At 42.6% G+C, this 23,042-nt stretch overlaps 1 protein-coding gene across 1 annotated transcript in view; it reads right to left on the bottom strand.

The window, feature by feature from the left end:
- Window positions 1-23,042, bottom strand: part of CACNA2D4 (calcium voltage-gated channel auxiliary subunit alpha2delta 4) — a gene marked incomplete at both ends in the record, with an annotated part of 113,856 nt that overhangs the window by 66,666 nt on the left and 24,148 nt on the right. The window contains 12 exons of the mRNA XM_079550891.1: window positions 509-554; window positions 693-760; window positions 1,403-1,464; window positions 5,285-5,356; window positions 8,853-8,939; window positions 10,284-10,358; window positions 12,508-12,588; window positions 13,886-13,963; window positions 15,175-15,192; window positions 16,460-16,593; window positions 18,578-18,656; window positions 19,470-19,583. Of these exons, the coding sequence (XP_079407017.1) occupies window positions 509-554; window positions 693-760; window positions 1,403-1,464; window positions 5,285-5,356; window positions 8,853-8,939; window positions 10,284-10,358; window positions 12,508-12,588; window positions 13,886-13,963; window positions 15,175-15,192; window positions 16,460-16,593; window positions 18,578-18,656; window positions 19,470-19,583 (914 nt within the window). The remainder of the gene's footprint in view (window positions 1-508; window positions 555-692; window positions 761-1,402; window positions 1,465-5,284; window positions 5,357-8,852; window positions 8,940-10,283; window positions 10,359-12,507; window positions 12,589-13,885; window positions 13,964-15,174; window positions 15,193-16,459; window positions 16,594-18,577; window positions 18,657-19,469; window positions 19,584-23,042) is intronic.

Raw genomic sequence — 23,042 nt, 5'->3', positions numbered from 1 at the left:
CAAGCAAAACTCTAAATTATGCATGCTATTGAAACAGCAGTCATAAATCACCTTTGTGTTCTCTAGGAATTAGGTCTAGACTTAGTTCAGAGGAATGCCAACCAAAAATAAGCAACGATTTTAAAAAACGTTTCAGTTTCTCTCTAAGTTTGCTACAAAATTCACTGACAGGTCTGACATACTGTGAGTTTTGCAGCACAATTCTGAGCATCACGAGGAGGAACAAAATGAGTTGGAGTGCAGACTACTGAGAATAAATCATAGGAGATGGTTCTTGGGTGGTGTACAAGGCCTTGGTGGAATCCCCCAAAGGAAGAGATGGAATTGAGGTCTGAAGGTAGCACTACATTGCCCTGAGACTCTCAGTTCTTTCCAAAGCTGTTGTCCCTGAACAGTGTTGCTTTTTTTCTAGGCCACTGAGGGTGGTGAACTCAAGCAAAACTGTTGGGAATTTTGTCAAAATCTCATGACAGAGTTCTCTGTCTTTGACAGGATTTCCTCCACTTACCATTCATTTGCTAAAGACACATCTGGCTGGAGCAGGTCATGCAAACCTGAAACCAAATAATACACTCAGAATTCAATTAGGTGGCAGACAGACAGATAGAGGCTGTGAAGGAGAAGCAAAGTAGTACATTTCAGGGTAGCAATCTTGTCTGTTAGGACAGTGGGGCCGTTCCAGATTAACCTACCTTCTTCCACTGAAGTGTTTCCCAGCAGAATGTACTCCCCATGTCCCCTGGATAGCACAACCCCCAGGCTGCAGGGAGAAGAGAGGGCTGGTCAGCAAGAAGAGGTGTAATCCTGAAACATGACAATGCATTCCCTGCAGTTGCAACCCTTAAAGACATTAACTCCCTTCACAGCAATTAAAGAAAAGAACATCATCAAAAGAGGATTAAGTGAAATCTGATTGTGGCACAAGAGGCTAAGGAACCTGCTTGTAGAGCTATGAGACATTTTTGGTGACAACATATTTAGCCAAAGTTGTAGGTTCAAATCAACAATAACACATACAAATTCTGTTCCAATTTTAAACCATTTCAGCCGTGGAAAAGGAAAGAAAAAGAAAATGTTTAGCTTGATTTCTTATGTGAAGTTTTATTTTCAGTTTACAATAATAATTTTGTATTAGAACCAATACCGGCACACAAGAATATTCAGTGGAACTGAAAGTTGAATATATTCCATTTTGCTGAACTGAAACAATGTGCTTCACCTAAAGTGTAGCTTTTGGGCTCTGAACTTCAGATAAATAACTTTCTTGATAGCGATAAGAACAAGTAAGTCAGTTATTCATGCTGCTCTAGTCATGAGTCACAGCCTGCTTTATGACCAGTTTGCCATCCCTGATGGCAGACTTCTGATGTATTGCATAGCTGATGTACGAGCCCATGCTCACCTGAAGGGTGTGCCACTGATGTCCGTGAAGAAATAGTCATTTGTGAGGAAGAGAACTCGTTTCTGGAATGAGAATGAATAAGAAAGTGAGAGATCATGGACAGATCAAGGTCACAGTGGCAATGGAGACCTGAGAGTAACATCTTTGGGGTTAAGGAAAATAAGTTGATCCCCAGTAGAGGACTGCTGGAGGCAGGGATGAATGTGTAGTATTCAGTATATTTAACAACTTGTGACTTTCAAGATCCATGCAGCCACCCTGTCTTTCCATCTAGGCCTTCAGTAAAATCTTCCTTTGCTCTAGGGCTCCTGCTTGGGATGGAGGAAAGCTGCCTTCCTTCTCATATCCTCCAAGCTTATACAGTGGAATCCTGCTGTTCTTTTACTGCACAAAACAACTCTGATGGCTTTGCACATCAACACGGTGCCCAGCAGGAGTTGGGATTCAGTGAGGCGGGTAAGAAAGAGGGGTGGGGTGGGAACAGAGGCAAGTTGGCAACCCTACTCACTGCTTGGGTTGGCAGCTAGGGCCAGCTCTCCTCAGCCTTGTGGGAAATGATGAGATTCCTGACATTTGCTTTCATGCCAAACTGGGACATAATATTAACATATTCCAATTTTGTCAAAAAACACCCGTAAAAGAAACAATTTACATTTTCAAATTAAACAAAAGTGCTGATTCAAATCCAAGCCATTTTGATTCATATGAAAATATTTGTTTCTGACTGACATTTCAACTCAAGAAAGCTGCTTCAGAACTTCAGCTGTTTGCCAGACTGGCCTTTTCCTATAGGAAAGTGGAACTCTTTTCCAAAGAAGAAAAGTTTTTGGAAAATTTTTATCCCACCCTTAAGGCAGAATAGGAACCCTAATATGTTTAAAATCCCAGTCCCAGTCTGAAAATGAGGTGAGAGGATGTGTGTGGGAGACAGCAAGTGAATACAGAAAACTCACTGTTCTCCAGGGAAAGTCATGCCTGCTCTAACCTGCTTAAGCCATGCAGCCATAGAAGAGGTACAGTGCACAAAGGACAGGCTAACACTGGGCAGATGAGAAATGGAGAAAGGCTGTTTTTTGGGGTCTTTTTTTTTTTTTTTTTTTTTTTTTTTTACAGTGAGGAGATGGCAAACAGCTCAGCCCTTTCCCTTCCCTCTCTCTCCATGTATGGTAATTGTGTACTGCAACAGAATAGAGACTTTTGCTGAGCTGAGATTGGCACAGTGGTGTTTTGGTGGTTATGGAGAAAGTACAAGAGAGACTGAAATTCCCTGTTTATAGTCTGATCTGATGGGGAAGAGGCAGAGCAAAGAAAGAGACTTGGGCAAGGATACAACAGATGACAGCCCAGGGGTACCACTGCTCTGAGATGTTTCAGCAGTGTTTGCTCTGATCATCCTTTACTCCCTACCTGCTGCCCCTCTTCTGCACACAGAATCACAGAATCCTGAACTGGAAGGGACCCACAAGGATCACTGAGTCCAACTCCTGGCTTCACACAGGACCACCCAAAAATCAAGCCCCATTTCTGAGAGCAGTGTCCCAAAGTTCCTTTAACTCCAGCAACCGAGGTCTGGGAACATGTACATTCCAAATTTGGGTATTGTGACTGTTCTAGGCAGTCAGTCACTCCTGACTAACGCCATCCATGTTTGCCACAGGCCCATCCATTTGTCCCCAAGCTGAAAACAAATGCAGTTTTTGCCACCAGATCTCTCTGATTTCACCTTCATTCCTTATACTTCCCTCTCTGTCTCACTCTGCCCTCCATACTTTCCTAAGATCAGCCTGGGGAATTGCTATTGTGTGGCTGACAGAATAATTCCTATCCCCTTCATTCAGCCCTTCACTCCGCTGACTGCCTCATTCTCTGTGGTTCTAGGCTCTGTCAGCACTTTCTTTGTTTCTACTGCTGCTCTGCTTCATCAGCTAGTGCAGCAACAGTGGGAAATGCAATTTCACTTCTGGTCTCTACTCTGTGTATTCAGATAATAGTGAAATTGTAACTTGCTCAATTTCTGTCTCCTATTATACTTCATAAGGCTCACAGTGTAGCAGAATAAAATACATAATATCTCTTACCAAGGCCTTTTTTTTTTTTTTTTTTTCCCCCTCAGGAGGAAAGCAGAAAGATGCCCTTAAAATATTGAACTAAAATGCTATCTTTGGATGACTCAGAAGATACGTTACTGAGGGTGCCCAGAGACAGAAAAAAAAGAGGTTAAATTAAAGAAATAAGCAATCTAGATTGACAAAGATAGATCTTGTTGGAAAACCCTGTTCTTTTCCAACAGAATAACAAAGATAATGGATGAAGAGAATAAAGGACATGCTCTGTATCTGGGTTTATATAAAGCACTTGAAACAGCTTTTCATGAAATTTTATTCTAAAGAATCATTTAATGTGACCTTAAATAGATCTGGAATGAGAACGAGCAGCAGTACTCTAAACAGAAAGAAGCAGTACACAGTGCATCAGGAGAAGATGACCTACTCAAAGAGAGAGACTGTACTAGGAGCCATTCTGTACTGTATCTGTAAGATAAAATAAATCAACATTTCTCTGCATATTGTGTTAGCGGCTCTAAAGATTATGAAGATGAAAAGGAGGAGGGGAATTCAGGTTAAAAAAAAAAAAAAAAAAAAAAAGCAACTGGAAAAAATAGCTAAGAAACATAGAAATGTAGGCAGTAGTTCTAGGACAACTGTGGGATGGAGAAAAAAATGAAGGGACAGCAGAAAGGAGGTCTGGGGCTTCCTGTTCAGAAATATCCAATGCAGAGAATAGAAGTGCTGTACAGAGAAAGAAGGAAGCAGTGCTCAAATAGTTCAATGAAGCTCTGGTACCTAGATACCAGAAATGATACAAGAAACAAAGGCAACAAAAATAATTGCTCAGGTGCTTGGACTGAATACTGTGTATTTCAAATGTAGATGTTGGGGAAGGGCAAACCCACTGCCAGCTGACAGTACCTGATAGTTGCAAACATCAAAAACAGAGATGGATAATTTAGTTACAATACCTAGCAATGCACCCATTCAGAAGAAATGGAGGGGTATCTTCACTGAGAAATGGCATAATTTCAGCCAATGGCTGTGAGCATTGGCCTATTGGAATTGGTGCTGACAGGCTTAGCATGGGAGTAGACCAGCCAGCTCTATAAAAAAAAAGATGGAAACTTTTTTTGGAAGACTTCTGGGCAGTTAAACTTGCAGGCCTCTGGAATACTTCCTAAGAGGAAATGATGGAAGCCAAACTCTTTGGGAAAGTTAAATAAACCCAAATGAAAAAGTACCAGTGAACCTAAATATACAAGACAATTTTGCACTGATTCCAGGGGAAGATGTACAACCTTACATTAGAGCTGGTAGGGAACATTCACAAGTCTCCATTTCACTAGAAGTTTTCATAAAATGCTTGTAAATATTTGTGTAGAAATTTAATCCTGGACTTGGATAAAGGAAAACACATTCTGACAGAGTGAGGGACAGTTTTCTTGAGTGTTTTTGGGTAAGGAAAGAGAGTTGAAAAAAGCATCCAAGCCTCTTTCTGTCAGCTTAACATGTCTTCCCCATCTCTAAACTCTTGAAGATCTCTGATTTGTTTCACAGCCCTATAAACAATGAACAGCATGCATTTTGGCTTTGCCTGGACAAAGCAGGGAGCTGTGAGGCATTTCCAGTGCCTTTGCTCATGCAGAATGCTAGTAGGTAAAAAGAGCACTTCTAACTATGTTCTATTTTATGTCTTTAGCACGTGTAATGTATGTGGTGAAACAATAAAATCCTCACACTCAGAAATGCTGAGAGTTAAAACCACATCCTTCATGGTTCTTTAGCATCCATTTCCCCTCCCTTTGTGTGACCTGAGCAGGATCATTCTTACCCCTTTGTCCACAGGAACCTTCACATCCATGGAGAGGTAGCCTGTTTCCCCATTGATCATGGCAGTTCTCAGCTGCAGAGGTGAACAAGATCAGCATTAGCATCTCTGGGTAGAGCAGGATGGGAATTAATAGAGCTGCTCATTGTTAAAATACAGGGCCTGACAGGAAAGAGCGGGTGTCATTTTTTTCCCCCCACAGCTTGGTTTTTTTTTTACTTCTTTTAAACGGAAAACCTGTTCTTGGTGGTCAGGATCCTTGTCCAATCAGTGAGACAGAATAAAAATGGCTTATGCTGAAAGCTTGTTGATATGTCTTTTGAGCTAAAGGAAAGGATCTGGAAGCTATGAAGCTGTCAGTCCACGTTTCAGACTTCATCGTTTGGCAGCCAGAATGTCATTAGTGTGATTCTCTGAGAGCCTGAAAGAGGAGACACCTGAGAATCCCACCGGCTCCCTCAGGCTGACTACAAAACCCTTTGGCATTTCTTTAAACTGATTTATAAATTATAGACTGTACAGAGTACCACTTCTGAGTGCAACAAAGCAGCTGTTTAACACAGCAAAGCAAGGCTGTGTGATAGCTGGGGAGGCAGTGCGAAGCCCACTCCATTCAATCCAGGTTCCAAAGTCAAAATATAATTTTCTCAGTAACTCCCAGCCTCTTGCGAGCAAGAGCCAGGAAATTTTTCCATAAGTGCAGAGGGTTTGACATTAGGTTCAGCCTGCCAGAGCATATCAGCCTGTTGCTTCAGCTTGGGTAGAAAAAAAAAGGTGGGAAGTAGCTTATTCATTCACACAAATTGCTTCCGTGCTTCCAGAGACAGGCTTCCATTCAGGTACTGGCCAGACTCAACTGCATTTGCTTTACAAGACCACAGCTCTATTTATTATGGCTGTTTGATGTGGGTTATTTACAGGCTTAGAAGCTTGTCTTTTCCAAAGTCCATGTCTTGGAAGTCCAAACAATGACTGGTACTGTAACTCCTTGCTAGCTAAGAGAGCTTGACCTCCTGCCAGAGCCACAGCATACTCTGTTCTGGTCTGACAGACTGAAGTAATTTCTCTGGGTCCTGGGTTCAGTTTGGTTGTTGTTATTTCATCCATATCTTCTTGAATGTCAGCCATCCCTCACTGCACCATGGGGCAGTGGAGAAGTAAATCAGTGGGAATGAGATATTGGATCTCCTCATCCTCAGCCTGTCCACAGACCTCCAATGGTGTGGCAGTGGCTGTAGGTTGGTGCCACAGCCCAACCTTGCTGCATCTTCCATGATAGTGTCTCCTGCTCTGAATATTCAAAAGCAGACACAGTCCTGGCATGCAAGATCTCAGAAGCAATGGATCCGTGCTGTCACCATTGCAGGCCATGAGTGCTGGTGATTCCTTTTCCCCATCTACTCATGTAGCTTCAAACCAATAGACGTACAGTTTTCCTGAGGGTTCTCATAACATCTAGGTGTTTTGCCAGTCACAACATCCTTGCATGCTAATTTCCTCTTTAAAAGTTCTGTCAAGGCTGAAGAAGCTCCATTTGGGTGGCAGTTCCTGATGCTGGACGTGATCCCTCAACTCTTCCCTGTTCCCCTCACACTAAGAATAGCCCAGAATTTCTTTACAAGCAAACCCAAACTTCCTAGCTGCAAGTCACACCATTCTACATCAATTTGTCTTTTCCAGACAGTGCTATGTTCCCTCTCTTTTTCTCTTTAGCAGCTGGCTGTATTATACATCATTAGCACTTAGGCATGTTTTTCCAGTCTGATTTTGCTGCTTATCAGTGTTGCTGAGATTACACTGCAACTGATGTTGAGTCTGTCATTGATCTAATACCATAGCTGTGAATCTGAGTGTTGAAACGTTGGCAGCTTTCTGCTGCAGTGGGTGTATCTTGAGAGACTCTCAACTTGCTGAAGTCACACTGCAGATATTGCTCACGTCACTGAATGTCTCTGTACTCTCAGTGGCTGCAATCTTTCTTTCTTCTGGAAGATGCAGCAAAAGAACACAAAGTGGCTTTGTTTTGCATGCCTCTTTTGACATCTTATCATTTTATCATGATTGCATAAGGACTGAAACCTTACACTGTGCATTATATTAGCATTCAGATAGCAATGTTATTTGATCAGACAGTAACCTGGTAGCCAAATAAATATGGCAGCAAAGTTTTAATTTAAAAAAAAAAAAAAAAAAAAAAAGTATATATATATATATATACACACACATATGTATGTATTTGTGAAACAGCATATTGAGTAGAGAGAGAAGTAGCTCCCATAGTGGCTCCAGCAAGAGAGAAAACTACCACGGGAGCAGAAATGCTAGAAGACATCAGTGAACCCACACAAAACCACAGATAACCCATATCTTGACAAGTCCACTGCATATAAAACTGCTTATTTTTACCTAATTCTCTATGTTAAACATATAGATGTAGTACTTATGGATATCGTTTAGTGGGCAATATCGGTAGTGGATTGTTGAACTAGATGATCTTAAAGGTCTTTTCCAACCTTGATGATTGTTTGATTTTGATTCTATATTTCAGCCTCATTTCCTTTCTCAGCCTGCCACACTCTTCCACTTTCCGCTTTCCCCTAGCACAGCCCTCAGTGCTTGCCCTGCACTGGCCACAATAGCTGCTGTGATCCCCTTGCTGGGCTCTTTGTCCCACCTAAGTGGGCATCTATAGCACCAGATCTGCTTATCTCAGCAGTCTCCCCTGTAATCCCAAAGCATGTGTCCTACAGCTAATTCTATCTTACTCTCAATTCAGTTCTTATCTTAGTAACTTAAGTAGCTATTCTCTCTTAACTCCTTTGAGTAAAAGAAAACCAGCTATGGAGAAGCCTGTCTACTTGCTGTTGTATCTTGATTCCAAGTTCTGATACACTGCAACATGCAGCTGTTGAGATGTATGCTGTTTCTTGTTTACCACTTTTTAATAGTTTTGCTTGAGAGAGAGTAGAAAAAGCATTTTCAAGTCATTTCCCTCTAGTCAGCTATTGTTTTCAGAGGCTCCATGCGTGCAATAAGGTGTTTTCTGGAAAACCATTTTCTTAAGTGATATATCCCATATGCTCTTTGTCTATCATTAGAAATGACTGCAAGCTTTGTCTCTTTTTGAATTGCACTTTCTTCCTTGCTGTGAATCTCATTAGTTGAGTGGGCTCTGCTATATCTCACATACTGCATGTACAAGCAACATCATGGGACATCTCCCTACTCCCAAGCTTTTCTGGCTTTGTATTAAGCTGAATCCAGAGGTGCAGCAGCTACCACCAGCACGTGGGCCATGTACACATAGGCTGACTCCCTGAAGCATCCTCCAACTTCTTCCCTCCTCCTGCAAGTACTTTCCCTCCCTGTTCCGTGGAGACAAAAGCTCATACAGATAAAGAAGGCAAGCAATTTGTAGGGAGCGCTGGCCTTGTTCTCTTCTCACCAGCTTCTCATAGAGCCAGTTACACATAGTAAAAGCAGGAGTGCCACTTCCCTCCTCCTCATTCTGTATAGGTATGCTTAGTAAGAAGGAGATACAAAAAGCTTGAATTCATTTTTTGATACTCACTATTTCATCCTGGTCTTCCCATTCCACCTCTGAGAGATCCACACTGTTGTAGTTCGGCTTAGGCTTCAGTTTCTTTCCTTCTTTATACTGGTATTTATTTATTTACAAAAAGAAAAAGAAAAAGAAGAAAGACAATCAAAGAAGAAAAGCACTCAAGTAAGTATCCAGATAAACTAATCTTTTCTAAACTAACCTGTGAAGAATTAAATTGAATTTGAAGAATAATACTGTCTCATTCTCTGACTGGGAAGGCAGCATTTGGGTGCAGGTGCCTTCTCAATCCCATGCTGTGTATTTCTTTATGTGGGAAAGGCTTTTTCAGGAGAAAGAGACAAGCAAGAACATAGGTGAACTTGCAGATAAAGGGTATGGCCTGGTTTGTGAGAATATTCAGCTAAATAGGTCAGTATGTTACACTTCAATACGCTTACCTCCAGGAAACCATTTTTTTCCTCTACAGCTAAGAGTGTAATCCCATTAACACTATTACACCAGCAGGAGATCTTTTCTGATGGGTATTAGGCTTCAGCTTCACTGAGAAAAAAGGAGGCTTTTCACCTCAGGGTTAACTGATAAAATACACCTATTTGCCTGTAATCTTCCTGATGAAGAAAAAGGTGTGAAGTAGACTAAGAGAGATCAGTTTCAGGTGGAGGATAAGATAGCAACCTTACCTGGCTTTGCCTTGCCTCTCTGGAAATGTGATATGTTCCTCCTCCTGACTTAATGAAGTAACTCCACACATGCGGTATGCCTTTAGGAAGATGGCTACTGGGAATCCCTGTGGTGGCACTTTCTTTCACCAGTAGCCATGTTAACTACTATTGCTGTGCATGTGAAAGTTTGTGTTGACAGGAACGCATATGAAGTATCAAATGCATAGCATACCTGGGTAATGAAACCTGCTGGGTGTTTGCAGAGATGTATGGTCTGGAGTTCCGTGTGGTACCACAAGTGAGAATTATCCTTGCATCCACCCAGCTGGTCTACTGGTCCCTAAATTGTCTCTGACCTACATGTGACTAGGATGCGTGATGCTGGATCCTGCTAGCCTCAGGTTCTCCACATGTCCAACACTACAGCTGCGTGCCAGCTGTTACTGGGGTGCTGAATCTTCCCGAAGGAGGTATGCGTGGGTAAGGGGTCCTTCAGCCCAGCAGTGAAATGCTGCATGCATGCAAATACACATGTACCCACAACACAGCAATGCACAAATATATCACCCACATGCATTCTTACAGAGAGGAAAGGCAGGGCACCTCCCACTTCATACACATGCATGCATATATATATCTATGGGTGTGGTATTGATTTCTCCGTTCCTCATGTTTCTGAGGCTGGTATATCAATAAAACATGAGAAGTCAGGAGCACTCCTGAAAGCCAGTTCTTCCACACTAGCAAAGCTTCTTAAATTCTCAGTTGTACATACCAAAGGACGGAGGTCTGGGTGTGAGAGGATGTAGCCATTGTTGGTGTTCAGAAAGGCATATCCGTGGACACCCAGCTGGAGAAAGAGGCATGAGAATAATTAGCTCTGCTTTTGCTAGAAGAACTGCTGCATAAGGATTGCCACTAGTACCTGGCCAACTCAGAATATTCAGAAATATTTTCTTATTAAAGGTATATACTGGTAGAAAACAGGCTTAATCCTAAAGCATTTATCTCTGCCCCTTTGGCTGCTCTGAGAGGACAAACTATGTTGGAGTGGGGAGCCCCAGATACCTCCCTTAGAAGCCAGGTCAGTCTGCAGAGGAGCTCTGTTTTACGTTTTGGTTGTTGGCAAGAACATACGGAGCCTTGGCCAGTTGTATAGGCCTCCCATTTACAGTGCTTTTTAAAGAGTAGCATAATCAAGCCAGAGCAGGCACCGTCTGACCTGATCTGCAAGAGATTTCCAAGAGAGCAATTACTCAGATCAAGCCCATACATAATACAAATTCCAGCTTAACTCGTGAGTTTCTGAAAACCCATGGATAGCCTATGCTTGCCAAAACAAGAGGTGTCTGAAGGAAGAATGGCTAAGGTTTCTATCTTCAAAAAAAAAGTAGCAAATTTATGTTCCTATAGAGACAATCTTGGAGGGCTAACAATAGGAAAGCAGGGAGGTAAGTCATTCACTGCACATTTTTTTTTGAAGGGAATGGATTATGTATTGCACACATCTTAGATCAAAACTTGGACTCTATTTAAAAGATTTTTTTCTTTTCAAATTGCTTAGAGCTCAGCATGGCAGATGCATCCAAGGCACTGGATCAGTACTACATCAAATTTCCTTGCTGGCCTATTAAAGATGAAAAGTGCGGACTCAAGTGAGCTCTCAAGGTAGCTCTAGAACTGGTCTTTTGTGGCCTGTATGCCAGGAGAGACAAGGTGAAGAAATGAGGTTTCCAAAGTGGTCTGAAACTGAAATAGCTTCTGGGAAATCACATCCTGTCTCTGATGTAAAGAAACCCTTCAAATATTTTCTTTCCTTCCATGGCATTGCTTGGAGTAAGGGACCATTCCTCTTCTAGGTCTAGAAGAAAGATTATTGCGACACATGGCTTTTGAGTGACACGGAGGAAGGAAAATGAAAAGGTATAAGTATTCTGCAGAAAATGAATGTGTATAAAAAGTGAAGCCTCCTGGACAAGGCTCTTACAGGCTGAAACCAGCTTGCATTGGTCTGTTGAGCACAGGCACCTCAATACTCTCAGTTCCTGGGTTGCCTGAAAGGCAGTTTCCTGTAGCAAACGGTCTGCAAATCCTGCATCTAGGTCTCAAGTGCCACACTCATGCATTGCCTCTGACAGCACTTCCATTCCTGTGAGTCTCTAGCAATCAGATTTTGGACAGCTGCCTAACTGGTAGTTGATGTCTAATAGTTCTTTAGGACAAACTGGAAATTGGAAATGATGGCTCAAACTACCTGATTTCTGTGGTGATTCTAGGATGAGTTTACCATCTCCTGGTATGCAGACCGACTGAACAAAATTCACTGCACAGAACTTACAGCAGAAACCAAACTAAACAGCACATCTCTGGAGTGTTTGCCTATTGGGGAATGCTTTTTCTTTTTTAAGATATACTGAGCACAGAACTAGTGGAAACTCTTGGACTAATTCTGGAGAGCAAATACTCTGTCTAGGTATAGCATCAGTGAGTGAGAGCCAACTCCCTGTTCACTGCGCTGCCAAGAAGTCTTCAAGCTGAGCTGGAAAAAAAAGGACAACTATGCATAACAAAACCATTTGGTTTCCCAAGTCCATTCAGTTCTTAGATTTTCTGCCAAGAATATGTTGACAGGGAAACTAGTTCGTTTTTTGGCAACTGATATGGCAGCTTATCCACTGGGAACTGGATATAAAACATTAATTTTTATGAGATGGACTATCCAATCCGTATCATCTTTGAGGGATCTGAGCAGGTGACCATAAAGTCAAAACTGGTGACCAGTTATGAATCCACTGGACCATCCAGTCCCTGTGTTTCTGAGGCATCCTAAGGGGTGAATGATTTCCTGTGTTGCTATGATGTATCACCACAACCAACTGCTCTTGCTTTATGCTCATTCTTCTTCCTACAGGCAGAAGAATGACTTTTCAGAGACATGACGATGGAAGAATGACTAAAGACTTTGCTGTATAAAATAGCAAGTTTTATCTCAATCTTACCTTATAGCGTGGAGCAAGTTTTAACAACTCCCTCAGTGGCACATCAGAGCCCACCACACCCAGGAGAATGCCGTGAGATCGCTTGAAAACAAGAATTCATTTTCAAAAGTAAAATCTGGGTAGTTTTCTGCCTGAATACACATTGCTGCCTTCCTACTGACCTCTCACGTGTTTTCTCCAAACTTGTGTATGTTCATTTAAACCAGCTAGCATACGTCAGAAAATCTCAAGGGTTGCTCCAATGTTTATGGGTAGGAGCATTTCTACCCAACACTAGTGCACATTTTTTACTGTGATTCAGAAGTAATAGAAAATGACTGAACACAAGATTTGAGGGCAAAAGTATTCATTTGGTATGTGTGAATAACAATAAGGACAAGGCAACCATGCGAAGCAATACATATTCGTTTGTCACCGGGCTAAGTGAACCAAATGCCAAATACAAAATTATCAGTCTAGGACAAACGAATGCATGAAATCCTCACAAAATGGGAAATAGTTTATTTATAAGCGTCTGAGGAAAAAAATGGCTCAGAAGCTCCCACTGCAGTGCTGTGTTAATAAAGGCTAAGGCTGGCCTAGGGCAGAGAAGACAGACAGCTGTTCACATGATCTAGGTGGAGAGTTTATGCCTTGTACAGCAACAGTAAGGAACCAGAAGCTGAGATGAGGCTGAAAAGCTAGAAATGGTACAGAAAAGCGTGTAAAGGGTTTCAAAATGCAGAGGAAATGCCCTCATCAAAGACACCTAAATTTTCTAACCTTTTTACCTTACCAAAATAAAGACAGGTTTGACTTCATTGCAGTGTAGAAGATAGTTCCCAGGAGAAATGCCAAAGGCTATGTGCTTTTTAGTTCAGCAGAGAAAGCCATCATGATGGGAGAGTGAAGCCAGACAGCCTCAAAGTGGAATTTAGACACCAATTTTTAACAGAGTGAGAAACTGCAATGGAGAGATCAAGACTGGATGCCTTTCTCCAAGGACACTTTGACCAAACACAGGTTATTGGACTCATGAAGGACCGTTACATGAAATGTAGAGGAATGTAATAAAATGCATAAACGAGACAAAGTAATGATTACTTTCAGTCTCAAATCTTACAGGGCTGTGAATTAGGCTGGCTTTGAAAAAGGAAGGATAAAATGGGGAGGAGTGTCATGTTCAAGAGGTATTTGGAACAAATAGTATTCAGAGGAAATGACAGACTATCATTTTGACAGACAAATTATCATCTGCACATCCTGCCCAAAGTCAACTGCAGTTCCTAATGATCTGGCAGTCTTTCAGAGAAGCGTTGGCTCTAAAACCCCACACAGGTCTGCTGCAGTCTTACACTTCTGCTGGTGGAAAGGAGAGCAAAGGCCATGTTGCACTCACCGTCTCGTTCTTCTTGCTGAAGACTGGCATAGCCACTGTTGTCATGAGCAACAGACTTTGAGCCTGAGATGCAAAGAGCTGCCAGAGAACAACAAGCCATTTGTTAGCGGATGCAGTATCGCAGAGAACCCAAGCAAAAGGCACTGGAAATCCCAGGGAACCCAGATGTTGGGTACAATCAGACACCTCCTTGCCTCCCACACCCCTCTGAAAACAGATGGCAGCATTTTTCAATGCTTTGTATCCAAGAGGATCGTAGGATGGATGCTTGCTCATGTGGGGTGATGAGAATGGGCTGAAAGCCAGTGAAATGTGTTGAAGCAGGAGAATGAAGAAACCTGTAGAAATGGTGACACAACTTAAAACCGACACATAATGGTGTATAGACATAGGTACTTATGCAACAAGTGTAAAAACCACCAACACATCTAGCACAGAATGTAGAAAAACAACACAAATATGAGCAAAACACAAATATAATCTATTCTGCAAACACATGAATAGCATGAATGAGAAACAGCATAGGCAAATGTTTAAAAGGCACAAATACACACACAGCTTGCTTGTATAAATTTGTCACTCACGCATCTAAGCATAGGAAAGACAGAGGACAACACAGTGAGCTGTCTGTACAGTTGATGTGCACACGTAATGGGGAAGCAGAGGGTCCCATTACTACAGAAGATAGATGCTCTAAAAACATACAAGAAAGGAGGTAAAACAGGCAAGATACATGCACAAGAGTCTCCCAAACATACCTAGCAGTGAAAAGGACCTATTGTCTTGATGCCAGTAGCATCTCCCTTCCATTTCTGCTTCGGTCAAGTTAGTAGCAAGGCAAGAACTGACTTCCTGTCTCTATTAGTGTCCATGCTGGGAGCCATACAGCAGCCAGCCAATAACCTCTGCAGTTGCTTGAGGGAGATTTGAGTCCAGTGTCTTGAGTTATTGGTCTGGATGCTTCTTTGTAAAGAATTCCCCTGCACAGTAACACTTGTGCTAATATACAACAAACTACTGTCCCCAGCACTTATCAAACGCATGGAAGAGATCCAGTGAACTAAGCTACCATACGACACAGACACCCCTATCTACTCTGGACCCACAGCACAGCTCTCCAGTACATCCAGCATTGCCTCCCCTCTTGTTTGTGTCAGAGGGCTCCTCAGAGCAGCAGACTCCCACCCCCAGATGTAGAGGCCAGCTGTGGCTGTGAGTGCTCACACTGACACACCATTCAGCACACGGCAACAGCACGGCATGCTCACAAAACACAGGGCAGCAATTACCTCCTCAGACTGTGGCAGCTAGTGGGAGACATGGATGAACAGGTGAATGAATACACAAATGGAGGAATGAGACAAAGATGAAAGAGTTTGGAGCAGAGGAAAAGAACTGCAAACCAAAGCAAGAGGCAAGGAAAGAGACACAGCAACAAAAGTGCAACAAACATATCCCAGAAGCTGTGGGTTCTCCCCAGTTCCTTTCAGGGCTGTGGCAGACATCCTAAAGATGCTGCTGATCACAGCTAGTAAGTGCAGTTCCACCGTGGAATTCTGTCCAGGAAATAGTACCTGAAAACATTCTCTAGAGAATTTTTTCCTCTGGTCAGTTCTAGTTGTCACAATTATGCATAAATCTGTCTGTGTGAGAATGCCAGTGTATGAAAAAAACCAAAACCAACACATCTCTCTAGAAGCGTGGAAAGCACGGAAAGAAGCGTAACTTTCCCTTTCTGTACTGAAAATCGAAGTGGAGATGAAGACTGAGAAACATCTTCTATTTGAGGTAGTGCAGGGGAAAATAACTTCAGTGATAATCAACTTTGTTTTTCCCTTCTTTCCTTTGGAAGGTGCATGGCCAACGTAACATCATGATGGCACCTGCTTGTGGTCCCAGTTTCTGAAGTCCTCCTCTGACACAAGGAAGGGGTGTTGGAAGCCCCAACTTCCTGGTTCTTTATTTCCCTTCCAGGAAGTGAGATGTGCCCATTACCCACAAGCTGAGCACAGGCCAGTACAGTGGGCGACCTTACATCTTACTAATCCTAAGAATGGGAGCGTGAACCTGCCTCCCAAACTGAGATCTGTGTCTTTGTGTGACTAACAGTATGTGCTTAGGTATTGGGCTAGAGGAAGTAAATCTCTGTGACCCATATCTTGAGCTGTAAATAGTCTTTCCTGTGAATAATCCTTTAGAAGGTAGCCATCTTTCACAGGAGAACTTCTTAAGTCATGCTGTGTCTGTGTGATTAGTCCTGGGCTCCTGGGTCACTGCAGATACATACCTGAGTCCATAAATACATCTCAGCTTCAGGAGCAAGCAGAAAAGAAATACTGCCTGACTCAGCCAGAGACCTGTAACTTCTATTTGCCAACCAGCTCCTGGTTTTACATAAATTTCAAGACTTCTTTTAGGCTCTGATACTACAACTACTTTGATACATAAGATATTTAGATGGGAACTGGGACAAGTTATATGCCTAGCATACTCACTGAAGGTTTAACACCTTTGCCAGATTGGCTCATAGGCCCTACTGTTTACTGACTAAAGACTTGAGGTGTCATTCCTTACCGCGCTGTCCATGTAGGCTTCAGTCCATATAATGTCGTGGTCATGGTTGATGACCATAGGACGGCTGAGAACATGCAGGTACTCCATCACGTTCTCCTGGACGTCCGCCAGCGTGGAGATCTGGGTATAGTAGCCTTCAATGGAGAAACGGAGGCATGAGTCAGTCTTCTGACATGTCCCTCATGTTTACAAATGAACGTTCATGTGAAGTCAGAAAAGGGAATGTCAAAAACTACATCTACCCAGACAGTTCTTTACAAAAAGCGCCTTGACATGCCTTGTAGCCATGCTTTTTATGTATACAAGTTTCCATGGAAATCTAGAGTTTCAAAGCACTGGCTCTGTTCTTCTCAAAGCACTGGACCGGTACTCAAGACCAGAGTCTTGAAATAACACAACAAGCAGATGTAAAAGGCTGTTTTAGGTCTTAGGCAAAAACATTCACGAATCAGGCTGCCTGTGTTCCTGAATGCCAAACATTTGCAAAGAAGGTATTCCACCAAACTACTCACTTCCCCTGCCCCATTTTATGTAAAGCCTAAACTCTCAGGTTCTCTTGCACAGTGCTCTACTCTTTGCTCTGCCTAGCTTTGCATCCAAGGATGGGGACTATGTCTATCCACCCATTGGAAGCAGAACCAAAAAATGTAAGTTACTTACTTCCAGAGCTTTCTCCTATAGCAGTCTAATATACAACAAAGAATACAAGGAAATAATGTCTTCCAGTTATCAAAAGATTGTCAAATGCTAGCTGCTTAATTGGTTAGAAATGCTAAACATGGATCTCATTGGTTACACTTGGTGTAGCACAGAGTATGTCAAGTATATGGAAAACTGTTATCACTAGGAAATCAATGCCATGTGAAATGGTTCATGAGTTGATAAGCTTTGTGATGTGGAAAATGTTGTATGCTTGAAAACGAGGATTAAAGAGCAGTATAATATGTTGAAATGGAGTAGCCAAGATCAGTGAGTCTTCCTTGGAGATCGAGTTTGCTAAGTGAGAATTGAAGTGCGAACAGTATATTTTTGTTCTCAAGGATAATCCATTCTCACATTTTATAGTGAAACAACAGTACTGTGAATTTCTTGTCACTAATCTTATGGTTGAATATGCAATCTGAAATCCTTTTTTTTTTTTCATCTAATAAAAAGTAAAAATGTTACTTGTGTTCATAGTGCTAACAGGTAAACATTTGAACCTTGGACATCTGCAGCACGTGTACACTCTACAGACCAGCAAATCTCGTATGTATGTCAATTATTTTCAATAGCAAATATACCCATGTCTTTCACAGAGTCCATTGAAGACACCGTTCAGACAGAAAGAGATCCAATAACACTAAGTGGTCAGGCCCCAAGCTCAGTCTCTTTTTCCGTTATCGGTTGAAAAAGTGTACAGACATAGCAAGCACTGCAGGTTGCTGGCCATTGCCAGACGTACTAGGGCCAAGTCAAGCTCAAACAGACAAGACTTTTTTTTTCCTTTCTTTTCCCATATCTGATTGGTCTAACTGGACTTTTAAACTGGCCTCAAATGGATAGGGATGACTCATCTACTTTGAATTAACTTTCCCATTCATGCCATTTCATGCTGTCTACAGAGAACATTGGTTGTGGGGCAGAATTAGCAAGCTGTCCTGGTACCTCAGTGAAGTCACTGGCACACAAAGAATTTGGCTGGCATGTAGGGGTTAACCTGCAGGCATTGTGAAAAATGCTGTAAAATCCTTTAAAAATATGCTTGTTTTACATCTGAGTCAAAAGATGTCAGGCTTACTGACAGAGGTTTAGACAGCTTGTCAAAAGCCAGTAGCTGGAACACAATAAGCACAGGGACTTAGGTGGACTAAGGCTGGCATGAATTTTGATCACAGTGTCCCTTGGCACCGAGACAAGAAAACATGGTGGCTCAGCACCGAGGACTTGCATTAGCTGGACATGGGCATACTCCATGCAGACTAGCAGGGACTGCTCTTTCATTAGGTCATCTTCCACCCAACAGTTCCTGGGCCCCTGAGCTGGTGGGGGGAACTAGTGGGGGAGTCCAGAGACCTACAGTCACGGTCCACATGTGAGGTGAGTGGTTGGAGTTGGGTAGCCATTACCACACAGCACCTTTGTTGTTGCAGGCGATCCATTTCACATTGGGGGCAAAAGTGACCTCCCGTCCAATGAGGTAAGTGAAAACCCGGACCTGGGAAAGAGAAAGAAAAGGTAGCCTAAAAGAAGCTGTCACACACTACCAAAGCCAAGAGGTCAAGGTTTGACACCCTGCCATGCAGCAGTGAGCGCTTGATTGTGCTGCAGGACAAGAGCTCTGCCTTCATGCAGAAACAGGAGCCTCTCGCTCCATTTGTTTCACATTTTCCGGGCTGGAACTTCATTTCCAATTACAATAAGCTCAGAAAGCCAAGTATCACCCAGGATCATCTGCATAACAAGGCAGAACTGCAAATTCTGTTTGATTTTAAGATAGCAGCTCTGCTAGGCACTCAGCAACAACATGCAGAGAGGTTTATAGCTCACAGGAATCCTTTACCCAGGGGAACAGCCGGTCATGTGAGCATTTAAAGAAAGCTTCACCACTTCTTGTGTATGACTAACAACAAAGGAGTGAATCCTGAAATAAACAGCTTTAACAGCTCTGGTAGGCTGCTTCTCTCCCTTTGTGCATTGCTGTTAGCTGGGATGAGGTAAACAAATAAATCTGGAGGGTTCAGGATGAGCTTGGTCTATTTCACTTTCAAAGCAAGCAGGGTTGGGAGGTACTGAGAGAGGTTGTCTGGGCCATTCCACAGCCCACCATATGGACTGGTAACAAACAAGGCTTTCCCAGACAGGGCCAATTATAAACAGTCCAGCCTGGCTGCATGGTGTTAGCAGCGGGATGCACGCAGGTGTTTGGATGCTCAGCTCTGCCCACTCTGCCCAACACCTTGGATCATCTTCTTCCCACCGTGGTTGGATAGCACCTTTCTTTGCCCTATCTGTCTTCTCCCAGACAAACCTTTCGATCTGGCCAGTTGTACTTTTCAAACACAGCTTCATAATCCTCCACTGCTCCGTCTGTGATCAGCATGATGGCTTGGTTACACAAGCCTCCTTGGCCGGCATCTCTGAACTGCAAGCAGAGTGAAGAGGATTAGTTATTGCAGCACTGACCCTTTCCATGTTGCTGCAGTGTCTTTATACACCAAGGGCCAGATCCTGTGTTTCTCTTGCAAATCTCACCCTGTGGGCAGAAATCTCTCCTTGCAAAAGGACGTTGTTTTGATATTGCATATGTGTATATATATATATTAATTTCTACAGCACTTACTACCTAATGTGGTTGCTGGAAGCTTTACAGAAGTAAAATAAGAAGAAAAGCACTGCAGAGGAAGGTGCAATTCACTGCTGCTTTACAGCTTGTGCAGTCACATTCATTTACACTAAATGGCTGTAGACTGACCATAAACACTGCCATTCTGATTTGACAGCAATAACTGTCACTTTTTATGGCAGAAAATGTGAGAGGAAGGGGAAATCACACTCATTATTTCAAGGCAAATCCATCGATCTACCAAAAAGAGCAATGAGAAACAGGAACACGTGGAAAAACAAGGCTGCTGCCATCAGCACTGAAGTAGAGCACAAATGCATCAGATAGAGAGACCACGTGCTGTAATGAGAGAGGGCCAGTATCTGTGCTTAAGTGATACTCAAGGCATATAGAGGTAGCTAGGACTTTGGTACAAATGTCAGTGCTCTGTTTCTGTGCTCCGACCAAGGAGAGGTCTAATCAGCATAGAAGGCTGCAGAAGCTGGTATGCAGAGTGAAAAGTACTGAAAGAGGAAAATATGACAGCTCTGCACAGAAAATTAATGAGGCAATGGCATGAGATGGAAAGAGTATGGGAGGCTATTTGAAGGGTGGCTGAGGTTATATCAAACAGCAGCAATTTTAAGCTGGAGAGAATAGACATAAATTAGGAATAAAGACTTGAAATGGCAAGACTAATTGCATAAAATAAAAGTAAACACTGGAGTGCAGGGTGTGAACTGGGACTCGTGAGGTGTTTCAGGTTTCAATTCACAAGTCTCTTCTGGCTTGGCAAGGCTGTTATAACAAAAGGCAAGCATCTTTACCAGTATGAATGGCACTGTGCTACTACTGCAGATTGGCATCATGACCATCAGTACCCAGAAACCTAGTCAAAGTCAAGACTTCTCCAGTCAGTTCACCACCCCACCATTACCTCTATGGTTATTCATCTATATAAAATACCAGAGTTGGTGTTAATATCACCATAATGTCTCCTTACATTTATGTTAGAGGTCCTGTCTTCTACAACACCATTCTTAATATCACTGAAATAAATGTTACTCTACTTCAGTGACCATGAATTCAACATCTACTGAGTGACCACTGTTAGAACAACATGTATGGTCCCATCCCTCTCTGTTGCTTAATAATCACAGTTATATCACTGACCAGAACCTGGACAGATTATTACAAAAGAGAACCACAGAATCCTTAGGGTTAGTAAAGACCTCTAAGATCATCCAGTCCAACCATCAGCTCATCCCCACCATGTCCACTGCCCACATCCCTCAGTGCCACATCTACACGGTTACTGAACGCGAAGGATGGTGACACCATAACCTCCCTGTGCAGCCTGTGCCACTGCAGCACCTCCTTCTGAGAAGAAATGTTTCCTAACATCCAACCTGAATCTCCCCAGGTCCAACTTGAGACCATTCCCTCTCATTCTAAACAGTGAGGTAATGTGGTCATATGCATATTTTTCTCTGTGGAGTCCCCAAGCACTGATGTTTCCAATGGTCCAGGAAGTTTCTATACCTTGTACCATGGAAAAGCCCTGAGTGCCAGCTGCAGGATAGGTCAGCCCAGGAGTGTCATAGCAGGAGTGTCTCCTGCTTGACAAGGGGACCCAAGGCAGAGCCTGGTAGTGCTGAACAGCAGCAAGAACAGGATGCCTTTTGGTACAAAGGAGGAAAAGGGAAAAGCAGCTGATAGCCACCAGATGAGGAAGATAAAACCACCAGATGAGATAAAACCACCAGATGAGGAAGATGAGAAGGAATCTCAGGTGAGCTATTCCTAGGACAGATACCAACGGTTTCCAGAGAGAATGGCAAATGTAAGTTTTCATCACTGAGGTGCAGGGTTATGGTGGTGCAGGAGACATCAGAATAAGGTCCATATCACAGATATGCAAGCCTTGTAATTACAAAAGCAGCTTATTCAGACCGTTGCAATCTGCAAAGTATTTTGTTTGGGCAATTATTACATTAATGTTTTATTAAGGTTGTCAGCAAACTACTTCAGACATCTCCTCTCTAGCTTCTTTAGACTTCATAATACTGAGATACTAAGAAATTAGATGCTGTATCAGAACCAGCAATCTCCTGATTACTGGAGTAGATGATATTTTCAACAGGGAAAATGAGATCATCACTGTCACAGAAATAGAGATTAAAAAGACAGATTTAGAAAACAAACGAACACGAGGTAATCCCTGATGTTTGGATCCTTTTGTGGCTGGCTGCATCTGTAGCAAATGATCTAGAAACACTCACACAAAGTTCTGAACATAATTCCCTGCTCTGACTGAAGACTTAAGGGTGTGAAATAAGGTGAGATGGGGAGCAAGATGCCCAGAGACAGATGTCTGAAGGGGTGTGGGCTAGAGATGAGGTCTGTGAATGAGGGTTGGGGCCATGTATTCTCCTGTATAAGTTTGGTCATGTTGCCAGGAGGAACAGGTATGATCTAATTCATTCAGGGTCATGATGTCTTACGCTCACTTATTTGTTCATTGCTGTTTACTTTGCAGTTTCAGCCTGGTCAAAACAATGGTGAAGCAATGGGAACATGAGCAAAGCTCAGTGATATACGCACCCCCAGAATAATGGTACACCCATCTGGCCAAATGGCTGAGTGTCCCCCTCCACCTCTGTCTGCCCCACATTCACACAGACATGCCTTCAGAATTATGAGGCATTCAAACTTATTGACAAGTCCCCCCTAGGCAGAAGGTTAGCACTAAGGAAGGAAACAGAAAGTCATTGAAGGAGAAACAAGAGATGGCTTTAAGCAGAATTGCAGAGGCTGGCGAGCAGGAAATTCTGAGCTTTGCATATCCTGGAAAATATACTGCAGAATCCAAGCCCAGAAAGATGTGAGTGGAATCAAGAAAAGATTTATAAACTTTCTGGTGAGAAGAAAGGGAGTACAAAGAGTACATTGGCAGATGGTAAAACAAAACAAAACAAACAAAAAAAAGCCCACAACAAAAACAGCAGAGAAATAATCAGACGAAGATGCTTTATAACCTCCATGTTTTATCATCAAAAGAACAGTATTGTAGTGGCTGGGTACAGTCTGAAGTTGTAAGAAAGAAAAGAAAGAATTACAGGGAGGGTCACAAAGTGATTGGATTCAAGAAGAAGTAAACTGAAAGCATTCAAATAATCTGTGCTGAGCAGAAAGGGTAAGAATTGCAGAACGTGCTGCTGGACTGCTTGCCCTGTGGGCTGAGACCAGACTGGGACCTTACTGAGATCCCAAAGGGCA

Source organism: Tetrao urogallus (assembly GCF_951394365.1).
Source record: "Tetrao urogallus genome assembly, chromosome: 1".
Classification (NCBI taxonomy): domain Eukaryota; kingdom Metazoa; phylum Chordata; class Aves; order Galliformes; family Phasianidae; genus Tetrao; species Tetrao urogallus.
The sequence above is the reverse complement of the archived record's forward strand: the minus strand, read 5'-3'. Positions and strand labels throughout refer to the sequence as shown.